At 38.7% G+C, this 24610-nt stretch overlaps 1 protein-coding gene across 15 annotated transcripts in view; it reads right to left on the bottom strand.

The window, feature by feature from the left end:
• The window catches only part of MBNL3 (muscleblind like splicing regulator 3), a 125012-nt gene that overhangs the window by 22140 nt on the left and 78262 nt on the right, over nucleotides 1–24610 (bottom strand). For all 15 annotated transcript variants that reach the window (XM_049872181.1, XM_049872176.1, XM_049872179.1 and 12 more), the window contains 2 exons: nucleotides 19000–19164; nucleotides 620–811 (listed from right to left, as the gene is read on the bottom strand). In XM_049872181.1, coding sequence (XP_049728138.1) covers nucleotides 620–811; nucleotides 19000–19164 — 357 coding nt within the window. The remainder of the gene's footprint in view (nucleotides 1–619; nucleotides 812–18999; nucleotides 19165–24610) is intronic.

Genomic DNA, 24610 nt, shown 5'->3' with positions numbered 1-24610 from the left:
GGACTGCCAATGGAGCTGACATTGTAAGAAATCAACCAGTTATTTATTTCAATTTATGAAGAAAGACAATTGAAAGAAGACTGGAGGACTTCAATAAAGCAAAAAGCTATCTGAAATTTCATTTAGAGTTTCTTTTCTTAGGAATCAAGGGATACTTATTATCCGGTACATCGTTTTTAAAATGGAGAAAGGAAGTTAGACACTATGAGGCTCATTTACATTCTGCATTCATATAGATTTACATTCTGCACTCATACAGCGTTAGATTTATCTACTTTTGTTCAGTTTGATCACTCCAGCTAATAGAGACTGATGAACAAAAATAGCAATCCCATGCTGCAAAACTGAAACCTGGGTCCAACCAGCATTCCCACCCAAACTTCCTGAGTCATAGCAAAAGAGGTACACATGAAGACATTGTATGACTTACCGGACAACTGAAGCAACACATAATTGCACTAGTATACTGACATTTGTCTGAGACTATACTTCATCAACTAAACACCCATGTGTGCTTATTGAAAACATTCATAACATTGGCCTCTGATAATGATGCTTTACGCATACGGTTAATATTTGTGATGATCCTGTAAGTATTGATATATTTCTATACACATACCTCCAGTTTATCAGAACGCATCAGTTTTGGACCAGCGGCTCCTGGCAATGTGAAAGGTGGGTTTCCAGAAATCAGAACAGGTGCATTTGGTAACAGTTCGGCAGGAAACATGCCCATCCCAGGATGAGGTAAGTAAGGACTGAAAGGCATGGCAGGATTAGCTGCAAGTGATGGAGTCACAGGAAAAGAATTCTGCATGTTTAAAAGAGAGGGGGGAAAAGTGTTAGAGAAAAATAGATTCTTCCTATTAATACACAAGGCAGCATTTGTTCAGAAAAAACCTAAGCCATATCAAAACTGCTATTATTTCTTCTGATTAATTTTTAGCCTCATATTCCCACATAGGAGTTGCTTTGAAAATAACACATCTTTAAGTAACAAATTTATTAGTAAGCTGATAAAATGTGCCACATTATTTTAACAGTCCTGACTTAGCCAAAATGAAATCTCATTGATGAAGTCTGTTCCAGATATGTTTTCTCTTGCCCTTTCTTCTTCTTTTTTTTTAATCTAAAAACCATGTCACCAGCAATATCACACAAAGGGGAAATCTCCCATGTCTCCTTATCAGGCATGGCCTGTGCAGGCAGACTTCGGGTAGTCTTGAAAGACCCCTTCCTTCCAACCACCTCACTCCCCTTCCCTATCAGTACTACTTGGTTCTAAGGCTGCCTGTCAAACCACAGTTTCCTACCTGCCCTGCCAAAATATGGCCTTACTTTTCATCTTGGTCCACTGCCAATTATTGTAGACAGCAAGGAGTTGAAGGAGAAAGGAATAGATTAAAAAAAAAAAGTGAGCACTTAATGATTTCTTGTCATCTACCTCAAATGAGATTGTTACAGTCATCATACTTACATTTTATTATTATTTTTAATTAGAGGTCTTGTTTCACAAACTAATCTGACTTGTCTAGCCTTGCCTTTATCTAGGGAGCCAGATGATACCCACAGTTCGAAGGGAGGCCCCAGAAATGCTATAAGGATCCCTTCTAGGCAGGAAGAGATAAGATAACAGGATTATAAGGAACATAAACTAGAGCATAACTTATGCAGAAAAGCCTTAGAAATGCAAAAGGTTATTACTGGTTTTCTATTTTTCAAGGTCCTGGTCTCAAAGAGTTTGATATATGTATTGCCTTTATTATCTGTAACTACATAATTTATCACTTTACTGTGCTGTTTTCCAGTTCATTCCATCCGTAGGCGTCTTTCCTTCTCAAGGTGGTTATAATTCCTTTGATACTTCCCTTGTCTCCCCATTCAGTAAGTACCCAATACTTACTGAATGACTGAGAATCACCAATAAATTTTGATATTAAATTTAAACATGTTAATGAATTAATAGTAAATAGTGATTAAATGTAAAACATTTTTAACGGTGACTCTATAAGGTGATGAGTACATTGCTGTGTAGCTGGTGGTGTCTAACTGTGTATTTCTAATAGCATGTGTTCTTTCTTGTTTTCTTTTCATTTCTTTTACCAAAAATATAATGGATCTGTTGCATTGCCAAATTGTGCCCACTCCTTCTGCTTAATTGCGTTAATAGGAACAGCTCTAAATACAGGTAGAATAGGAGGCTGTGGGGGATGAAGTGAGGGGCAATACATATTCACCACCCTATCCCCTAGACTGACTTGATATTCTCACAGCACAGCATGCTCCAGGAAGCCCCCATTATAAAGTACACTCTACTTGGAAACGAAAGGCCCTCTAGTGCTCACCTAATTAGCACACTAGTTTAGAGGAGTTTGTCGAATTAGCTAACTGGTACATTGGGAAGGACAGAAAGAGCCTGGTCCCAAAGGAAAAATCTAGAACTGGTAAGACTCAGTAGGATGGGTAGAGAAGGCATGGTGGCCAAAGTGGAGGTGCCTTAAGGTTTGAGGATAAACAGTCAAGGGCTAACCCAGCCTTACTAAGCATTATGATGGTCAAGGCTACAGGGACATGTCATACATCTCACTGAATGACATGTGAAGCCCCAGAAATTAGTTGATGTGATTTTTTAAATATATAATGAGATAAAAATCTCTTGAGAAACAGCTACCTAGGCATGCTTCAGCAGTACAGCAGACTTTATAAATTCAACATTTCATGTTCATCTCAAAATCAGCAAGAATCGTTGATGGCTTTAACTCCATATCTAAACCACACAACAGTACTCTTTGTTTTACTTTTTGCTTTTTCTCTCTGACTTTCACAGTAAATTTCTCACTTGACGTCACCATCCCATTCTCCTGGATACTTTTTGATTTTGCCTTTTATACAACTGAGAAGGGCCATTATTAAATCTTTTAACCATTGAAGTGAAAGAAAGACCCAGGGGTGGGAGGAGTTTCCAGATTAAAAGAAAAAAGTTGTTAATTGCTTATCAATCCCATCAGTTAAGAATATTTAAGTCTAATTCATATAGTGACGCTTTCTGTTCACAGTAGTTCCAAATCAAACACCAAACTAGTTGCTGTTGAGTTGATTCTGACTCATGACGACCCCATGTGTTTCAGAGTAGAACTGTGCTCCACAGGGCTTTCAAACGCTGTAATCTTTCAGAAGTAGATTTCCAGGCCTTTCTCCTGAAGCACCTCTGGGTGGATTCAAACCACCGATCTTTCAGTTTGTAACCAAGCACTTAATTGTGCCAGCCAGAGACTCTACAGTAGCTCAAACCTTCCATAATTTTGCCCTTTTTTTTTGGGGGGGGGGTGACTCACCAGGGAAATTTTCCTGGTGAACTTCTGCTGTCTTTGGAATACATTTCAACCTGCTTAGGTTTGTTATATGCTCCATGTATATCAGAAAAGCTGTAAACTAATTAACAGTCTATATAAAAAATGTGAGCTCTGGTGGTACAGCAGTTAAGCGCTCAGCTGCTAACCGAAAGGTTGGTGGTTTGAATCCACCAGCCACTCCCAGGAGAAAGATGTGGCAGTCTGCTCCCAAAAAGATTACAGTTCTACTCTGTCCTATAGGGTCGCTATGAGTCGGAATCAGCTGGACAGCAACAGTTTAACCAGTATAAAAAAATGTGCCATGAGTCAGAATCAACTTGAAGGCAACAAGCAACAAAAGAAAAAATGCAAGGGGATTGCTAAAAATGTTTAAAATTTTAAAGATTTCACTACAAACTTTACAGTACCATCTCAGGTTTTAAGATTAGTATTGTACCTTTTATAACCATTTTAAGTATAAATTTCACTCTATAACTGTTTATTGAGAAGAAGTAAGTTCTTCCCTTCCCAACCCTGGAGCATAGGCAGGAACTCTTGAGCTTCTTATTCATCTTCCAGTGGACATTTCTGTTTTCTCACCACCACCTCTGCCCCAGGGTAACTACTCCATTTCGTGAATTTGAACATTCAAGGGCTTAGCTTTGGCTAACAGTCACCAGTTAAATCAAGCAGCCTGCAAGCTTACACGTTCAGCTTTAATAAAGCAACTTAAACTGTCTGTACCTACTTTGCAGCCCTTAGTTTTAATTGCACTAACATGAACCTAACTGTGGGGTGATTTTTATTTTAAAGAGATCCCTAGTAGGTTGAATCTGATTTTTATTTATGGCCTGAACTGTTCTGGACACTTAAATATGTTCCAGATATTCTCTCAAACCTAAATTATTTACTAAATAATTGAAACTATGAATAAGGCATTTCCTCCTAGAACCAAAGGCATGGCTTTCATTTTTCTCCGTGTCTTGCCTGTAGAAATATCAGTTCATAGGGCCAAAATTCCCATGAGTTCCCAGTGACTTGCACTAGTGCCTGGGTACTAGCAGACACTCAAGAAATATCTCCTAAAATTAACAAAATGTCTTTAGAACAGTGGTTCTTATTCTTTCCAATCGAGGCCTGGACTTTTCTGAATCATATGAAATGTGCAGACCCTGTCCACAGAAAAAATCATGGATGCACAAAACTTTGCCTGTGATCTCATTAAGTTCAAAGGCAGCATGAAACTCATGTCTCGTGTGGGTTTACAGATGACTGGTTAAGGAGCTGTCTTCTAGAGCAAGGGTCAGAAAACTACCTGGGACAAACCCAGCTCACTGCCTGTTTTTGTATAAGCAGCAACATTAGGAATGGTCTTTATATTTTTACATGGTTAAAAGAATTAAAAGAAAAATAATATTTTATAACACATGAAAATGAAATGGATTTCATATTCATGTCTATAAGTATATTCCATTCTGCTCATTAATAGTCCTATATTACAAAAATTGCGGAAATTTGTTTCTGTCTTGTTATGTAAACATCTGCACAAATTTCCCAATTTTGTCTCTTGGTCTGGAAAGTCTAAAATATTTACTATCTGGCCATTCATAGAAAAGTTTACTGACCACCACTCTAGAGGATATCAAAAGATAAAGTGTTCCATTAATTTCTCGAGTAAAGTACTAGTTATATCCAATCTGACTGATATGAATTTAATGCTTGTGGCAACATTCCAAAAGTTGAAAAAGTTTAGCCTTATAAATCAGTACTAAGGTATTCACTAAAGTATTCTTTTAAATAGTTATTAAAATAGAGTTTTTAGCTATTGGTTTATAGAACAATAAATACTCAATGACTAAGAATGGGGGGGCACTAGTTAGAATCTCAAAAAGGTAAAATTTGAGCCTATACCACTTATTGGTCTTAAAGGATTCTGACGCACCTTTGAATAATAATACAACTCAATGAAAAACTATGCCTCAAATAAATATGTCTAGTTCACACCCAACTTTTTAGGAACAATGACTTACTACTTAAGACAAGTTATTCCTCAAGCTAGTTTAAAGAAATAAAAATGAAAAGTTATGATAAAATCAATCTTTTTGTCTCCAAAACAACCTAGATGTATTTGTCGTTGTTGTTAGGTGACGTCGAGTCGGTTCCAATTCATAGCGACCGTATATAAAAACGGAACAAAACACTGCCTGGACTTGCACCATCCCCTCAGTCGTTGCTATGTTCAAGCCCATTGTTGCAGCCACTGTGTCAATGCATCTCATTGAGGCGCTTCCTCTTTTTTGCTGACCCTCTACTTTACCAGCATGATGTCCTTCTCCAAGGACTGGCCCCTCTTGATAACATGTCTAAAGTATGTAAGATGAAGTCTTGCCATCCTCCCTTCTAAGAAGCATTCTGGCTGTACTTTTTCCAAGACAGATTTGTTCCTTCCTCTGGCAGTCCACGGTATAGTCACTATTCTTCGCCAATACCATAATTCGAAGGCATCAATTCTTCTTTGGTCTTCCTTACTTATTGTCCAGTTTTGCATGCATATGAGGTGACTGAAAACACCATGGCTTGGGTCTGGTGCACTTTAGTCCTCAAAGTGACATCTTTGCTCTTCAACACTTTAAAGAGGTCCTTTGCAGCAGATTTACCCAATGCAATGCGTCTTTTGATTTCTTGACTGCTGCTTCCATGGCTGTTGATTGAGGATCCAAGTAAAATGAAATCCTTGGCAACTTCAATCTTTTCTCCATTTATTATGATGTTGCTCACTGGCCCAGTTGTGAGGATCTTTGATTCCTTTATGGTGAAGTGTAATCCATAGTGAAGGCTGTGGTCTTTGATCTTCATTAGTAAGTGCTTCAAGTTCTCTTCACTTTCAGCAAGCAAGGTTGTGTCATCTGCATAACGCAGGTTGTTAATGAGTCTTCCTCCAATCCTGATGCCCTGTTCTTCTTCATACAGTCCACCTTCTCGGATTATTCGCTCAGCATACAGGAAACACACCTTTCCTGACTTTAAACCACATAGTATCCCCTTGTTCTGTTCAAATGACTGTCTCTTGATCTATGTACAGGTTCCTCATGAGCACAATTAAACCTATTTGTAGTTACCTCAATAATATCAGAGTCCCTGGGTGGTACCAACAGTTAATGCACTTAGTTGCTATCTGAAATGTTGGAGGTTTGAGTCCACCCAGAGGTGCCTTAGAAGAAAGGTCTGGTGATCTGCTTCTGAAAAATCAGCCATTGAAAGCCCAATGGAACACAGTTCTACTCTGACACACATGGGGTCACCATGAGTGGGAATTGACCCAACGACAACCATTTTGGTTTTAATAATATCCAAGTCAGTTACAATTGTGGTAACTTAAATACTTTAAATCGCTTAGGCTAAATTCTAGCTTGAAGTCAATGTAATGATTAGGGCTGCTATGGATTGAATTGTGTTCCCTAAAATATGTGTTGTAAATCCTTATCTCTATACCTGTGGTTATAATCCCATTTGGGAATGAGTCGTTCGTTGTGTTAATGAGGCTGGATTAGTATAGGGTGTGTCTTGCATCAATCTTTTACAATATATAAAAGGAACAAGCAGAGATGGGGGAAGACAGATGACAAGCCACATGGATATCTCCAAGGAACCAGGAATCAGAGGCTGAAGAGACAAGGACCTTCCCTCAGAGCCAACAGAGAGAGACAGTAAGCCTTCCCCTGGAGCTGACACCCTGAATTTGGACGTTTAGCCTACTTTACTGTGAGGAAATGAATTTCTCTTTGTTAAAGCCATCCACTTATGGTATTTCTGTTATAGCAGCACTAGATATCTAAGATAAGGGCCTTCCATCTCTGAGCTCCTGACTAGGGATGGACAACTAAACTTTTTCTTTTACAGGATAAGTAAACATTTGGTAGAGATTTGTTGACTCAATTTTAATACAAGATAAATAGCACTCTTAACTTTTACTGGCACCCATAATACCTTCCTTTTACTGCTTATTTGCAAGCATTTATATAGTATGAAAGGAAGCCCTTTTCATTATCATCATGTTTCTGTCAACCCTTACATAATCTCAAAATGCATTGAGTTGTATAATTTTAGTTTCCATCAGACTTTATTAACTACTCACACATACCGAAAATGAATAATCTTTGTTTCACAGCTTTTGCTTGGTCATCTCCACACTCTTTGGTGATATTCTGTGGGGAGTAAGGTGGCCAAAAGGTAGATGGCAGGAGGCCCACACAACCTCCACACTAGTTAATTGGTCCCTCAATAATTGAGAGTTAGCTTTATAAACAGACACAAGCCGATAGTGGTGTTTATGTACTAATATACTTGTTAATGAATAAGTCACTGTGGCCCTAGAGAGAGCTAAGAAAAAAAACAAGCAAGTTCAAGGGTCGAAAGGAAATAATTGCCATCACCTAGACCTAGCTTTCCTGACCCTATTAATCACAGAGGTCTCCAAGTAAGAGGAAGCATTGAAGGTAGAGGAAAGACCAATCGATTATTGTGGATATAAGAGACATAAAGCATAGCATGCAAGAGAGCACAAACCATGATTTAGATCTACACATATTTGTTGAGAGGAGAAGCTGCAATAGCAGGCCAGGAGTTATAGTGGAGTGCCTAAGCACAGATTAGTATAACACTAGATTATTCTTGTTGTTAGTTGCCATAGGTTGGGTCTGGCTCATGGTGATCCCATGTGTGCAGAGTAGAACTGCTCCATAGGGTTTTCAAGGCTGTGACCTTTGAGAAGTAGATCACCAGGCCTGTTTTCCGAGGCGTCTCTGGGTGTGTTCAAAGAGAGCAAATGACTTCTTCCTTAGATAGGCAGTTTTGGGTTCATATGAAAGGCAATTTTGACTTTGCTTCTGAGGTGAACAGAAACTGACTACCATGTAATAAAAATCACAACTCAATTAAACTCACTATCTCATTAGAAAAGGACAACTATTTTTAAAAAATCAAGTGGTTACCCAAATTTAACAAAGTGCTTTAACAAAGCCCAACAAATGTAGCCTTTGGGGGTAAAATAGGAGGGACTGAGAAAAGTAAAGAGCTCACAGGAAGCCTGGAGACTATTTATAGACATCTCAATGCAAGCATAGGGTAAATGAGTGCTAAGGGTTAAAAATTGCGGCTCAACAATCACCCACCACCAAAACAACAACAAACCAAAACCTTGCATGGCTAAATAGAAGGATAGCTACAGAGGAAAAAAAAAAAAAGAAAAGCTAGAAGCTATAAAAATATAGAGGATCAGGTAACAAAATCAGAAATTAAAGAAGTCACAAAAACATTTACTGCACATTTTACTATTAAAAAAAAAACATTATTATATCTTAAGTTCCTGGATGGTAGAGACTGTTTTTTAGTTCATCTTTATATCCACCTCTGTCCTTCTTAAAGGCCTAGCACAGAGTAGATGCTGAATAAATAATTTACTGAATTAAATGAAAAGGGATTCCTAAGCCATTGATTCATTTTAAGGATATAGGATAGAAAAAATCCGATTCAAAAGTCATGGTGTGAAAGGAAGACTCAAGGATCAAAAGGAGTGGCAGACAGGTCAAATAAATTCATCAGTCTTCCTCTCTTGGAGGAAGACATTAGGCAGATGGCCACTCTCAATCTGCCTTTTGATATATATGTGAAATGCTAGAACAAACAGTATGAAAATAACAAGGTTATACATATGTGTGTATGTGTGTGTACATATGTATATATAAAACCCAAAAAACCCACTGCCGTCGAGTCAATTCCAACTCATAGCAACCCTACAGGACAGAGGAGAACTGCTCCATAGAGTTTCCAAGGAGCGCCTGGCAGATTTGAACTGCCGACCTCTTGGTTAGCAGCTGTAGCACTTAACTACTACGCCACTAGGGTTTCCTATGTATGTGTGTGTGTGTGTATATATATATAATTTTAAATTGGAATGGCTAAATTATCAGTATCAGAAGAGTTCTGAAAAGAAATAAGCCATGAGACTACAGACCAAAATATGTATCTTCTTATTACAAAATACGTGGTTACAGGGAATTAGCGAATTGCTAATTGTGACTAAGTAACCACAAAATGATTGAAGAGACTAGACGAGATTAGGCTAAGGTTAATAATTAAAATTAAGACAAATTATCAATGTTTGGGGACCTCTGTAAGATAATCAGTTGTAGGGCATGAGCAACTATAGGTTTTTACAGTAGGTCCCCCAGTGGAAATCTCAGAGACAAATTCCTCAACTATATGAACCTCAGCAAGGGGCTTAAAAAATTATTAACTAATTTTTATTGAGATGAAATTCACATAAAACTCACCATTTTAAAACGAATAATTCAGTGGCATTTAGTACATTCACAATGTTGTGCAATCACCACGTCTATCTAGTTCCAAAACATTTTTATCACCCTAAAATAAAATTCTGTACCTATTAAGGAGTTGTTCCCCAATCCCCCCTCTTCCCAGCCCACTGTTATTGTTGTGTGTCATAAAGTCAATTCCAACTCATTGTGATGTTATAGGAAAGAGTAGAACTGCCCCATAGAGTTTACTAGGCTGTAATCTTTTTTTTTTTTTAATTGTACTTTAGATGAAGGTTTACAGAACTAGATTCTCATTCAACAATTAGTACACACATTGTTTTGTGACATTGGTCACCAACCCCACAACATGTCAACACTCTCCCCTTCTCAGCCTTGGATCCCTATTACCAGCTTTCCTGTCCTCTTCTGCCTTCTTGTCCTTGTCCTGGGCTGGTGTACTCATTTAGTCTCATTCTGTTTTATGGGCCTGTTTAATCTTTGGCTGAAGGGCGAACCTCAGGAGTGACTTCATTACTGAGCTATAAGGGTGTCTGGGGGCCATGCTTTTGGTGTTTCTCCAGTCTCCATTGGACCAGTAAGTCTGGTTTGTGTGTGTGTGTGTGTGTGTGTGTGTGTGTGTGTGTGTGTGTGTGTGTGAGTTAGAATTTTGTTCTACATTTTTTCTCCAGCTCTGTCTGGGACCCTCTATTGTGATCCCTGTCATAGCAGTTGGTGTTGGTAGCCAGGCATCATCTAGTTGTGCTGGACTCAGTCTGGTGGAGGCTGTGGTAGTTGTGGTCCATTAGTCATTTAGACTAATCTTTCCCTTGTATCTTTAGTTTTCTTCATTCTTCCTTGCTCCAGACAGGGTGAGGCCAGTGGAGTGTCTTAGATGGCCACTCACAAGCTTTTAAGACCCCAGATGCTACTCACCAAAGTAGAATGTAGAACATTTTCTTAATAAACTATGTTCTGCCAATTGAGCTAGATGTCCCCTGACCAGGCAATAATCTTTAAGGGAGCAGATTGCCAGGTCTTCTCTCCCACGGAGCTGCTGGTGGGTTCAGATCGCTGACCTTTTGGTTAGTAGCCAAGTGCTTAACATTTGCTCCATCAGGGCTCCTTTTCCCAGCCCCTGGCAACCACTAATCTGTTTTCTGCTTATATGGATTTACCTATTCTGGACATTTCCTATAAATGGAATCATATAGTATGTGGCCTTTTGTATCTGGCTTCTTTCACTCAGCATAATGTTTTCAAGGGTCATCCCTGTAATAGAGTGTATCACTGCTTCATCTGTTTAATGGCTGAATAATATTTCATGGGGATGGTTTTGATTACAGAAAAAGTCATCTTTTATAAATGAGGTTGTCAAGTATGTGTTGTTTGTTGTTTTGTTTTTCCTCAACGGGAGAAAAAGATTTTCACAGAGCCCTGCCAACTCCCTGCCTTCGTTTCACTTACCCTTCACACTAGGCACTTGTGAGGTAGCTGGCTGTAGTGTAGACTGTGGCTATTGAACAGGGGAGCTAACAGGCCCACATGGTCTCCTTAGCACCAGGCTGTAACCAACTGAGCTAACCAGTCCCGGAGGAGACACAAAATGGGCCAAGAAGAGATTATGCTTAATCTATCCCATGGGAATTTATGAGTGAGGATAAAGGGAGAATGTTTAGATTTGTTACAGCAAAGAAACTGTACACTGTAGAAAATATGTACAAGTGACCTCTGTTTGGCTGTAGAAGTATAGCATTTTCATTTAACTCGTGGAAAAAAACCAGATTACTGCATATTAACAGGGTTGGGGCAAGGCAGCAAACCCACTGCCGACCTGCTTTAATTTGCTTTAAGCTACGTGACATAACACAGCCTCAGAAAAGGACCTAAATAACTCCTCTACATTGACTGGACCCATAGTTGTGATCAAGAGTGGATCTAGGATTTATGAGGCACAAGGCGTAGTCATTGCGGGGGGTAGCGGGGAGTGTTAAGAAGAATACACAAACACATTTTGCCAATTTCACAAACACATTGTGAACACATTGCTAAGGCCCGTCCCAGGGCTTGGAAGGAGTCCATGCATATGAGGGGCCCTGAAACTTCATTAGCCTCAAGGCGTGTCAACCTCTGGGGACAAGATACGTTGAACAAATGAATAGTGTTAGGCTTGAGTTTCTGTATCTTAAAATAAAATCTTGTATGATCTTTTAGAAAATGTAGTAAAATCCAGATGAAATTTTCTGCTCATAGCTGGCAGCACTCCAGACATTTAGTGATATGATTTGGTCACCCTCAGTCAATGTGGAACTTCACATGCTAATGACATTCAAAAATCATAGTAAGGGCACTAACCTTAAACTTATGTAATGCCTTCATCTACTGACTTCAACATTTTGCAGAAATCACTCTACAAAACGTTAATTTAATGTCACTGCATCCAGACGAAAGACCTAAATATCACCATTTATCATTCTGCGAGTAGGTAAATTGAGAAACAGAGTGGCCACATGCCTTGGCCACAGTTACCCTGCACAACCTTAATTAAAATACATTGCAATTTCAATACAGATCGCGAGGCTGCTAATCCAGTATATGGACATAGTTTCCTTTTCCATTGAATCTATAAAATCTCTTGTCCATCTTTTTCACCATATTTTTTAATAAAAGAGCTGTGACAAGAGAGGGCTAGCATAAATCATAAATACATTAGTTTATGTAACTGATATGGTATGCAAAATGTAGAATATATCTTTGTGAGGGAAGAATATTATTTTTTGGTTTTCAACTACTAAATCTTAGTATAAACTACTTATTTTAAGTAGTTTCAAAAATTAAAAAGTAAATAAATATTTTCTAATTGCTTTATTTTTTCCTTCTTTCATCAATTTTCTTACTTCTAGTCACTTCAAACTGCTCTAGTCCAAAATATCACAGAGCAATATAATACCTTATATTTCTTACTGATGATGTATTGTATTGGGCAAATCTGCTGCAAAAGACCTCTTTAAAGTGTTAAAGAGCAAAAATGCCAGTTTTAGGACTAAGGTGCACCTGAGCCAAGCCATGGTGTTTTCAATCGCCTCATATGTGTGCGAAAGCTGGACAGTAATTAAGGAAGACCGAAGAATTGATGCCTTTGAATTATGGTGTTGGCGAAGAATACTGAATATACCATGGACTGCCAGAAGAATGAACAAATCCGTCTTGTAAGAAGTACAGCCAGAAGGTTCCTTAGGAGTGAGGATCGCAAGGCTACGTCTCACGTATTTTGGACATGTAATCAGAAGACACCAGTCCTTAGAGAAGGACATCATGCTTGGTAAAGTACAGGGTGAGTGAAAAAGAGAAAGACCCTCAACGAGATGGACTGACACAGTGGCTGCAACAATGGGCTCGAGCATAGCAACGATTGCGAGGATGGCACAGGACTGGGTAGTGTTTTGTTCTGTTGTACATAGGGTTGCTATGAGTCAGAACTGACTCGACGGCACCTAACAACAAGCTCTTATTTAATTAAAGAAGAACTTACATGTTCTGACTGAACTGTGTCCCCCGAAAATATGTGTTATAAACCTAGCCCCAGTACTTGTGGATGTAATCCCATACCGAATAGGGCTTTCTTTACTATGTTCATGAGGCCATATCAGTTTAGGGTATGTCTTAAGCCAATCACTTTCCAGATATAAAAGGAGAAGATCAAGTACAGAAACAAGAAAGTACAAATGGAGAAATAGTGATGCTACATGGAGATCACCAAGGAAGCAAGGAAAAGAAGCTGAAAGAGACAAGGATTTTCCCCCAGAGCAGACAGAGCCGTTGCTCTGGATTTGGACTTTCAGTTTACTGGACTGTTAGAAAATAAATTTCTGGTCATTAAAGCCACCCACTTGTGCTATTTCTGTTACTAGATAACTAAGATACTACATTAAAAAAAAAAAACTGGAGTTTTGAAAATATTAATTGGTATATCTCCCTTCCTCCTATCTATTCAGCTTCCTATTTATATTATTCTGTTGGTTCTGAAGTGGTATATCACCTTCATTCCTTACTATATAAATGTCAGATAAACATACAAGCCTGTTTGTGAGTAATTCTGGTAAACAGAATTACAAAAATGATGTAAAAAGATATGGAGGAGTCCAGACAGACACCAGATAATTCAAGCTGAGATAAAGGGGAAGCCTGGAGTGGAATCCATGTTTATGGCCTCTGTGGTCTGGAATTCCACAACTCGGCCACAGGAATGCAAGCCATGAAAAGCACACAGCAGAACCAGAGGACCTGGCACACTCCAATGGAACCTCAAATGTGCTGAACCAACAAACCTCTACATAAATCACCAGGTGAATACACTCAACAGAGTCAAGTTCACCTGTGTGTCAGAATCTGCTTCCACGTGAATCACTACATTCAAAAGAGAGAAACTAAATGAATTGCCAAGTATGGACAGGCCAAGATATGCAAAATGTCTAAATCAAAAATAGTTTTAATAGCCTTAAAATATCATACCCACTTTATTGTTGTTGTTGGGTGTTGTTCAATCCCTTCTGACTCATAGTGACACCATTGTTACAGAGCAGAACTGCCCCATAGGGTTTCTGAGGCTGAAATCTTAATGGGAGCAGATTGCCAGGTCTTTTCTCCCACCAAACCACTGGTGGGTGTGAGCCTCTCAGTTAGCAGCCAAGCACATAGCCATTGAGCCACCAGGGCTCCCTCATATCTACTTTATACATACATAAATACATATATCACATCCAACAGTGAATCTTTTCTGCCTTTTTTTATTCCTAATAGTGCAACTGAAATTTTAAAACATTAGCTTTGCTTGAGAGTAATACAGTGTGTCTACTTTTCCTAACATTAGTCTACAATGCCCATGTTTGCCTCCTGATTATGCCAAGGGGAATTCTTAAACGTCTAATTTTTTGCTGTGAACATCAGATACTCTCTCTCTCTCTCTCTAATGGCACTGAAAAATAACACCCTTTGTCTCACTTGCTAAACTTCCCTAATAAAGCTAACAAATGTATTCCGAGGTGGAATTTTATACTAGCAAATGTCAGTTCAGACCTGTTAAATACAGTGAACAAACTTACCTGCTCCAGCAAGCATTTCACTCACATTAACTAGGTGTGGCTTTTATTCATTGTTCAGTGATACTGAACAGAATCTGTTCTCTAGCTACCATCCCATTTAGGCTGACATTGCCTTTACCTGGGGGCTTATAATAAGCAAACGATATTCATTTTGGAAAAGCAGATGTACTCTTTTGGTATCCTAGAAACAAATCACAGTACACTTTGTGGAAAGGCCTGAACTTCAGGCCAGTGATAACAAATAGGTATAATGTACAACCATACAAACACCAAGACTAGAATCGAAATAAAAGCTTGTCTATTCTAAGGACAAGAATCTGATTTGGGGAGGGGGGAGGACTAAGAAGGATAGAGTTGTTCGGGGTGAAGTAGGTACCAGAGAAATTAAGTAAAATTATATGTTACTTCTGTAGTAATATCAGGATCCATAATAAAGAACATTTTTTCCAAGTCGGACTGGTAAATGCCATTTAAAATTGCTCAAACTAGCTCAATTAAAATGCGCCTACAAAGCAGCTTCCCGGACCACCAAAGAGGGGCATATCGACCACCTCAGGATTAGATTTTTGTGCACATAATAACTGCCAAAATTAAACTTCTCTTAGTTTATCACATCACAACAGCTATCGTTAAATTATCAACAAGGTAGATAAGTAATTTTCAATTATTCTCTGGGGTCTTCTAAGTAATGACTTGTATCTTCTGATATGCTATAAAATAATTTGTAGTCCTGTGAGTCATGTTGTCTTCTGAAATCTGAAATTACTCTTATTGAAGAAAAAAAGGGAAATGTATTCTATTATAGAAAGCATGGAGAGTCAAATTATAAGGCACAAGAGGCTAGAAAACTCAATGGATCCCTTACTGGATTTTTCTAAAAAGTCACTCCCAAACAGATACCTGTACACCAATATTCATTGCAGCATTATTCACGATATCCAAAAGGTGGAGAAAACTCAAGTGTCCATCACCAGATGAATGGATAAACAAAATATATTACAGCTATACAATGGAATATTACTCAGCCATAAAGAGAAATGAAGTTTTGCTACATGCTATGACATAGATAAACCTTGAAATCATTATGTTCAGTGAAATAAATCGGACATAAAAGAACAATCATAGTATAGTCCCACTTATATGAAATACCTAGTATAGGCAAATGCAGAGACCGAAGTTTATTAGTGGTTACCAGTGGCAGGTGGGGGGCGTGAAACATGAAGGTATTGCTTATGGAGTACTGAGTTTCTGTTAAGGGTGATAAAAAAACAATTGGAACTAGGTAGTGGTGATGGTTACACAACATGATGAATATAATTAATATTACTGAAATATATATGTAAAAATGGTTAGAATGGAAAATGTTTATACACACACACACGCACACACACACACACACACGTATGTATATACATCACCCATCGCTGTTGAGTGGATTTCAACTCATAGTGATCCTATAGGATGGAGTAGAACTGCCCCATAAGGTTTCCAAGGAGCAGCCAGCAGATTCAAACCACCAACCTTTTGGTTAGCAGCCAAGGTTTTAACCACTACATGGAAGGTCAGCAGTTGGAATACACCAGCTGCTCCTTGGAAACCCTGTGTGGCAGTGCAACCCTGTCGTATAGGGTCACTATGGGTCAGAATCCAGTTGTCGGCAGTGGGTTATTTATACACACACACACACACACACGTGTGAAAGCCAGAATCTGTGTAAGGCAGAAACCCATCAGAGGGGGAAAATTCAAATATTTTACACTAATTGAGAGGACAGAAAAGTAGTAAGACTGTACCCTGTCAAAGATGGAAAACTTGTGAGACCCAGAAAAACAAGGCAGGCCTGTCGAGCTGCAGCTTTCACAGGTTTCACTGTATATATATTGCAGGAGAAAGATGTGGCAGTCTGCTTCCATAAAGGTTTGCAGTCTTAGAAACCCTATGGGATGGTTCTACTCTGTCCTACGGGGTTACCATGAGTTGGAATTTATTCGACAGTAATGGGGGATATATATTACCACAATAAAATGAATTAAAAAAATAATAATATTAGGGGAAATGCCCACTCCTTATTGTCCAGTGTAAGCCAGCATGCTCAATAGTACATGAATTGTTGAGATTTGGAATACTGTGAACTCTACCAGAAGCTGAATAGAAGATAAATCATCTGACTTCCCTCTTTACCCTTGGCCTTGCTCTCTGAAACAGGGCATTTGATTGGTGACCTGATGTTACCTCTTGACCTATGAAAAGACATACGCTCCAGATTGATAGGAAATGCCGGGCTCAGGTGTTCGATAATAAAATCTGGCTCCTATTCTTTGTTCAATCTGAAATTGGGGCAGCCTATGAGAGGGTGAGAGTCCTACTGGTAAGTGAAAACCTCCCTTGCTTTATTCCCTGTCTATTCACGTTTCCAAACTCATCCAGCATGTTCATTTCTCTGCGGCTGCGTTCATACTATCCCCAGTATATAGAATGCCTTCCCTTCCCTAGCCCCGTTAGAAGTAGGGAGGGACTGAAATTTTGCAGTGTGTGCAAGCCAAGAGTCTCAAGAAGGAGTTCAATTATGTGAAGTATTACTGAGGGTCAAGGAGAGCTTTGAGGAGCTCACTGGTGATCTTCTGGGACTCATTTATCAGCATAATTAATAAGCACCGAGTTCCAAAGCAATTATATTTGGCAAACTAGTGGTACAGGACAAAAAATCTACTTATTTTACTTAAATTTGTCTAGACCTTCTGGAAAAAGTATCATGCTATAAAATTTGAGTGGTTCATGTATTTTTGTACTCATCTATCCATATCTACCCAGATCTCCCTGAATTCTGAGAATCAACTTTATCATGAGCTAGGCTTTGCAGAGAGCAGATTGTTCTACTTCCACATTTTCATTGTATCTGAGTACTATATACATCTTTCAGTTTTCAGTATGTTTATTACATAGTCAGTGATGAAATGGGTAAAAAATAAAGACAGCATAGCCCTTTCCAGTGTATCTTAAAAAAAAAATTTTTTTAACAGTTTAATGGCAACCCGCTAGCTGGAATTAGAACAAGACCCCACTAAGCTAAATTTGAGACCTGGAAGAACTATAGTAGAAAGGGGACAGTCTTCAATTTTCCCTGAAAAGTCTAAGATCAAAATGCAACTTTTTATTTTAAGGTATCAGGACAAGATGAATTACCAACAGATCTTTTCTTAAATTATATGAATACTTGAAAAATGAACACATATAGCTTAATTACTTTTTTATTGTGATAAAGACATATGTAACAAAACATTTGATGTTCCAACAATTTTCCCATGAACAGTTCAGTGACATTATGCCCATCATGTAGTTCAACCATCACCCTTATCTGTTCCCAAATTCTTCCATCACCAATTACTTTTTAAAGGATACGTTCAAAGTTACTGGTCCACAAAATACTAGACTCTGGTCTAGAATGGCACTATAATCTTGTTTATTTCTGCAAAGGGGAAACTCTGTGGCTAGGTTAAAACCACCATCAAGTACCTGTCTAGTATTTCTCAAGACTGTCAAGGTCATGGGAGCCAGGGAAACACCGAGAAGTGGTCACAGATCAGAGGAAACAGGAGAGACAGGACAACGAAATGCCCGATGGCATCCTGGATTGGACACGGAACCAAAAGAGGAACATTAATGGAAAAACTGGTGAAGTTTGAGTAAAGTCTGGAGTTTAATTAATGGTGCTGTGTGAATGTTAGTTTTTTAGTTTTGACAAACATTCAATGTTAATATAAGATGTTAACAATGGGGGAAACTGGGTGAGGGGTACACCCCTCCTGTGAACTCTCTGTATAATCTTTGCCACTTTTCTGTAAATCACAAATTATTTCAAAATACAAAGCAACCAAAACAACAAAACCACCATTAAAGAACAAGGAAATTTGCTCGAATTAATATCCCAGAATTTAAAAGTTTGCATTTAATGGTCATCAAACCTCCTCCTTATCATAAATACCCCTGCTCCCTTATGGATGTTCTTCTATAAACTGAATTCATGCATAAATGCAACCCAAATTTTCAATCCACCACGCCTGATTGTTCCCTTCACATGCTCAGCTCTGTCGCATCCATATGAGAACATATTAGCTTGTGTCTTAACTCCCATTATAACTGACTTCTTAAAGGCCCTGTGAGGTGAGGTTATTCCAATGTAAATATATATTCTTCTTTTTTTTTTTAAAGAGGACACATACACAATTTTTCAAAGACATAGCTGTGACTTACAGGTGACGACATGTGAGCGTTTTGGAGCATAAACTGCATCTGCTGGGCGAACATGGCTGCGGCAGTCTTCTGTTGAATCAGATTGTTCCGTCCATTAATTTCCAGCTGCGTTTTTAAGTGTGCAGGAGGGTGAAGGTACTTGCAGTTCTCTCTAGTACACCGACCCTAAAAATGAAGAGTTGCAATGCATTTGCATTTAGTATTTCTAAAAATCTGGCATGGCCAAGACAAGAATATGAGCATATCTACTGAGTTCTTGGCATGTGCCAGGTACTACGATAAGTGCTTTACATGAAACAATTAGTTTCATCATCATACCAGAAGAGGAAACCGAGACTAAGAGAGGCTAAGTGACTTGCCTACAGTCGCACAGCTAAAAAGTGACAAAACAGGAACTGAAACTCATTCAGTCTGCTTCTGAAACCCGCTCTCTTAGCTACTCTGTTCTGCTCTACTTCGATAGGCATCAAATTATATTTAGATAATATATGAATTTGAAATAGTATAGTATCATAACATTCCAGATTTAAATAACATTTTTCCAACATGATTATGCATGTTTAAATTAAACAGGATTTATAATTTAGATCTACATATAAAAGTAATCAAGAAAATAGAAGGAAAATGTTTAATACAGACACAAATATATCATATAAATTTTAGGCTTCATTATTCTGGGCAATTTAGGCTTCAACCTCTTTTTCCTGAATCCATCCAATGTAAGACCCATCCTGAAATCCACTGATATACTGTTAATCAAATAGTAAATCCCTATAATTGGGAGCCATTGTTCTTTACATTCCAGAGGCAATGGCCTTAGGTCACTTGGACAATTGAGACCAAAAAGTATTTTGGAGTCTCAGCTATTTGAATGCTTTGTTGATTATTAAGGCATTTCCAGACTGGATAATATATCAGTCTTGTGGAATCAAACATGACTTTGATGTTCTCTACATGCTGACATGGCTGCTGATTACGGTGTTTACTATATTATAGCAATGGATGTACTTGGACTTGGGGTTTATCACATTGTCATATGATCTATCACTGTGTTTATCTCATGAACACTATACGGAGCAGATGATTCTCTCATTTGGGTTTAAAAAACAAGGAGAACTGCAAGCAATTATTTTTCCAGCAGATGTAAAGATGTCTCACAATGCATAAGATTTTGGGCGGGGAGGAGTGGAGAAAAGAAGGCAACTCCTTTCTATTTTTGGGGGGAGGGGGACCCAAGAGTGCAAGTTGCTAGGCCACTTGAAGTCCCAGGAGAAAACGGAGTCAGTTCGCCAAGTGTTTTCATTCAACACGTGGTATACATTTTCCTTACTCACGGTTCCTAAACGGTTTGCAAAATCATTTCTCCATATTTGGTTATCATCTCTATAATTTCATGAGAATCAAGGTATGTCCTTCAAAATTTTTATAGAGTTACACAGAATGCCAAACCAGATACATTGCAACTGCTCTTTTAAATATTAGATCTGGGACAAAGGTAGCTCTAGTGTTTCACCTTCCCTCCTTCCCTGACAAGAAGCTGAGTATAATTTAAAACTTAGCATGAGAAATTAAAGGATACACTATTGTTTTCTGTCAGGCTTGTCCTTTTGTTTCTCCCATTGATCAAATTCTTTTCTAGTCAAATTAAAATGATTTACAAAATCAAATAATATCTTAGTTTCAATGTACCTTTATATCTATCTGCAAATGCTGGAAAAAGGAAGAATTTATTGGTAGTACAAGTTGAGAACTGTATTAACTGAACCCTCCTAGAGTCATGAAAGTACCCCAGGAATGGCCATATAATTTTGGCACCTATAAGGAGCCCTGGTGGCACAGTGGTTAAGAGCTCAGCTGCTAACCAAAAGACTGGCAGTTCGAATCCACCAGTCATCCCTTGGGAGCCCTATGGGGCAGCTCTACTCTGTCTTATAGGGTCACTATGAGTCTGAATCTACTTGACGGCAATGGGTTTTTTATAAGGACTGTAAGAATCCTTATAGGTGCTAAAAAATCACAATCGTAGGGGGTCTTTCCCTCACTAATGTGCTCATGCTCCTTAAGAGAAACCATAAGCCTCTTTTGATGCCTGCTATGACCTGCACCCCAAGGCAGAGACAGTCACAAGGATTTCATAGTCCCTAGATTCTCCACCCTTCACCCAGTGTAACTGGCTCAGGACTAATCACCCTGGGCAGGCAGTGGCACTTGGTGACTTCCACAGCCAAGCATGCTAGTTTATACTTTGGGGTTTCTCTTCCTCCTCCCACACCCTAACATTAAAGATTTCCCCAAGGCTCAGTCCTAAATCCTCTGCTCTCCTCTAATCTCTCTACCCCCGAAAATATGAGGTTCCTCCAAAGTTTCATCCATCACTGCAATTGCTCAGATCTTAAATCTCTATCTCTACCTCTGATGTCTCTCCTGAATTTCAGTCCGTTATCACCAATTGCAGCTGCATTTGGAGAGCCTGCATTTGGAGCAAATTACCCTGAGGTTTCCCAAATCAATCCAACGGTATCCCAGTCCCCCACCTTTCAGTCTAGACCAACAGACTCTACCAAATGCAGACTCAACCTACCCGTTGCCGTCAAATCGATTCTGACTCATAGTGACCAAGAGCAGAGCTGCTCCATAGGATTTCCAAGGCTGTAAATCCTTACAGAAAAAAAATTTTTTTTTTTTTTTTTTCTGTAACAGAAGCAGACTGCCATATCTTTCTCCCACGGAGCGACTGGTGGGATAGAACCACCGACCTTTTGGTTAGCAGCCCAGAGCTTAACCACTGCAACCCAAGAGCATCTTAGACTGAACTCAACCAGGTCTAAATAACTTACTCAGACCTTCCTTCTCCTTTAACTACTTTATTTTTTGTCTTCCTGCATGCTCAGATTCACAGCCATTGCCCTAATTCCCTGCTTTGGGGCAGTTACATAGCTATACTGAGAAGAAATCAGGCAGCTGCTGAGCAGGTTTGCCCTTAGATTGCAAAGCCACAGCTCTCCTTGTTATCTGTATCAGAGACAATTAGCATACACAGTCATCAACATTTACACAGGCTATTCAAAGGTTGACAATTTGTCCGTTGCTAACACCCTCCCTCCAAAAAAAGCTGTATAAATGATGATTTACCTTCATATTCAGCAATCCCAAACAACAGTGATCAGGTAAAAAACAACAAAAAAAGAAAAAGGATAATATATTTCACCATTTGTTACAATGTAAGGCTTCAGTATCATTTACTGAAGGCAATCAAAGAGGGAGTGAGGAAGGAGGAGAGGGAGGGAGGGAACACGGTGTATGTGGCACATTTCCTGCTAATCTACAAAGAATTATTACATGCCTTTGTGCTTTTATACCACTTTTCTTTACATATAGTAAGTTTTCTTGATTTTTTTCTTGGGAAACTAATGACACCTTTACAAAGCAAAAACAGTTCACTGAGACAGAAAAGAAATGAGAATAACGCTTTATGAATTACATAAATTATACTATAAAATTAAAGTATGGAATATGAGGCAGCATGAGATTTAAAGAAATTTATTCATCTTAGTTATGAGGTTTTACTTGATTCATAAAGCACCCTATTTTGAGAGACAGAATCCATAATTTAATTCTAGAGCAATGCAAAGGCATAGAAAGGCTACCTTAATAGAAATGGTTACTTATGTTAAAGAAAGTTTAGAAAAGAAAAAAAATATACATTTTCTATCCAAACAATAGATGAGGAGGCCAAGTAATTTAATACCTATATTATCTGTGGAACAAAATGTTCCAAAAGAAAACAAGTCCCTGAAGTTTTTGTAAAATGACTTTAGAACTCAGGATGACGTATTTATATGCACAACACCTGGTGATAATAAATCTCCTCTATATAGCATTTATTCTTCATGACACCCAAACTTATAGGCCAAAATGCTTTAATTGGAGCTTGTGGGGGACAAACTTTGTTTCTGACATTAGTTAACATTTGCTTAAAAGCATTAAAGATTAAAGCTTTGGTAAAGCATATACGGATGGGATGGGTGTAGGAGGGAAGAGTAAGTTATCACCTATTATTTTTGTCCTTTGGAAAACCAATGACTACAAACTAGAAAGGTTCCAATGTTTTCCGTGGGCCAGCTAAGCACTCCGAGTGGGCCACAGGATATCTATCACACCGGGTCTATAGCAGCCCAGAAGGTATCTTGGTTGGGAGCAAATTACCCTATCCTCAGGTTTCCCAAGTCAAGCCAATGGGTGTCCCAGCTCCCCATCTTCCAGTCTAGACCCACAGACTCAGAGTTGTCATGTGCTCAGTGCAAAGTATTGGACCATGTCATAAACAAATGTTCCACCTATGACAGGCTACATCCTAAAAATAGCAGTCAAGACTAGTCAAAATGTATAAATCGGTCTCTCTATATTTTTATTCAGTGCCATCAAGTTCATTCCAACTCATAGTGACCCCATGTGACAGAGTAGAACAGCCCCATAGGGTTTTCTAGGCTGTAATCATTTACGAGAGTATATTGCCAGGTCATTCTCCCACGAAGCCACTGGATGGGTTTGAACAGCCACCCTTTATATTAGCAGCCCAGCGCTTACATTGTACCACCAGGACACTTTGCCTCTCTCTCTCTAAAACCCAAGCCAAACTCACTGCTGTCCAGTCGATTTCAACTCATAGCAACACTACAGGACACAGTAGAATTGCCCCATAGGGTTTCCAAAGAACAGCTGGTGGATTCAAACTGTCGACCTTTTGGTTAGCAGCTGAGCCCTTAACCACTGCACCACGAGGGCTCCATATATACATACTCCACATATATAGAGACATATGTATAGATATGTAGACATACACATACACACACAAAATTAAAAGAAGCATTGAAGAGATTAAAGGGCAAGATCATTTATGTTCTCCTCAACTTTCCCTCTTTTTTCATTTCCATTTGGCCTTAGAAAAATAAAATCATTCTTATCTGGTCTTTCACTGTTTTACTGAGTTATGAAAATAGCAAAGTGACTCAAGAGAAAAGTGATTCTCTGCAGAAATAAGTGCTACTACACCTATGAATCTTCCTGCTCCCCCTTCTCAGTCTTACCGTCTTTGAAAATGCACCCAAAAAGTAGCAAGGGAAGAAAATGGCCAATGAAATTTCCAAAATACATCTGCATCAAAAAGTTGATGACAGGCAATGGAAAAAGTTGCAGAGCATTTACAAAACCTCCAAATTTAATCTATTTCCTTTTTCCTACCTTCAGGCTTTTCACAAATGAATACAAAGCCTTTGACTGAGAGAGAAAGTCGCATTGTAGAGATGCAAATCCCACCTAAGTCTTGGGGGTTATGAGAGTGAGAGTCTGTCAGGTACAAGACTCTCATTCACTCAGTGGTAGAAAAAGCCTGAGAAATGTACTTTTTTTTTTCAGTTCAAGAAAGCTCTACCATCCATCAAAATAAGAAAGGGACCCTAGGAAGCTGAAAATTACCCTTTGTCAGTCACAGTATCTTAACCGAAAACAGCTGTTTGGAGAATGATTCCCTTCTTCAAGTACATTTGGAATTACAGGGGGAAAAAAAACACCCCAAAATACCTTCTCTCAAATACAATTATAGCTGGATCAC

The sequence above is a fragment of the Elephas maximus genome, chromosome X (genome assembly GCF_024166365.1).
Source record: "Elephas maximus indicus isolate mEleMax1 chromosome X, mEleMax1 primary haplotype, whole genome shotgun sequence".
In the NCBI taxonomy this organism is placed as follows: domain Eukaryota; kingdom Metazoa; phylum Chordata; class Mammalia; order Proboscidea; family Elephantidae; genus Elephas; species Elephas maximus.
This window is presented reverse-complemented; position numbering and strand designations above follow the sequence as displayed.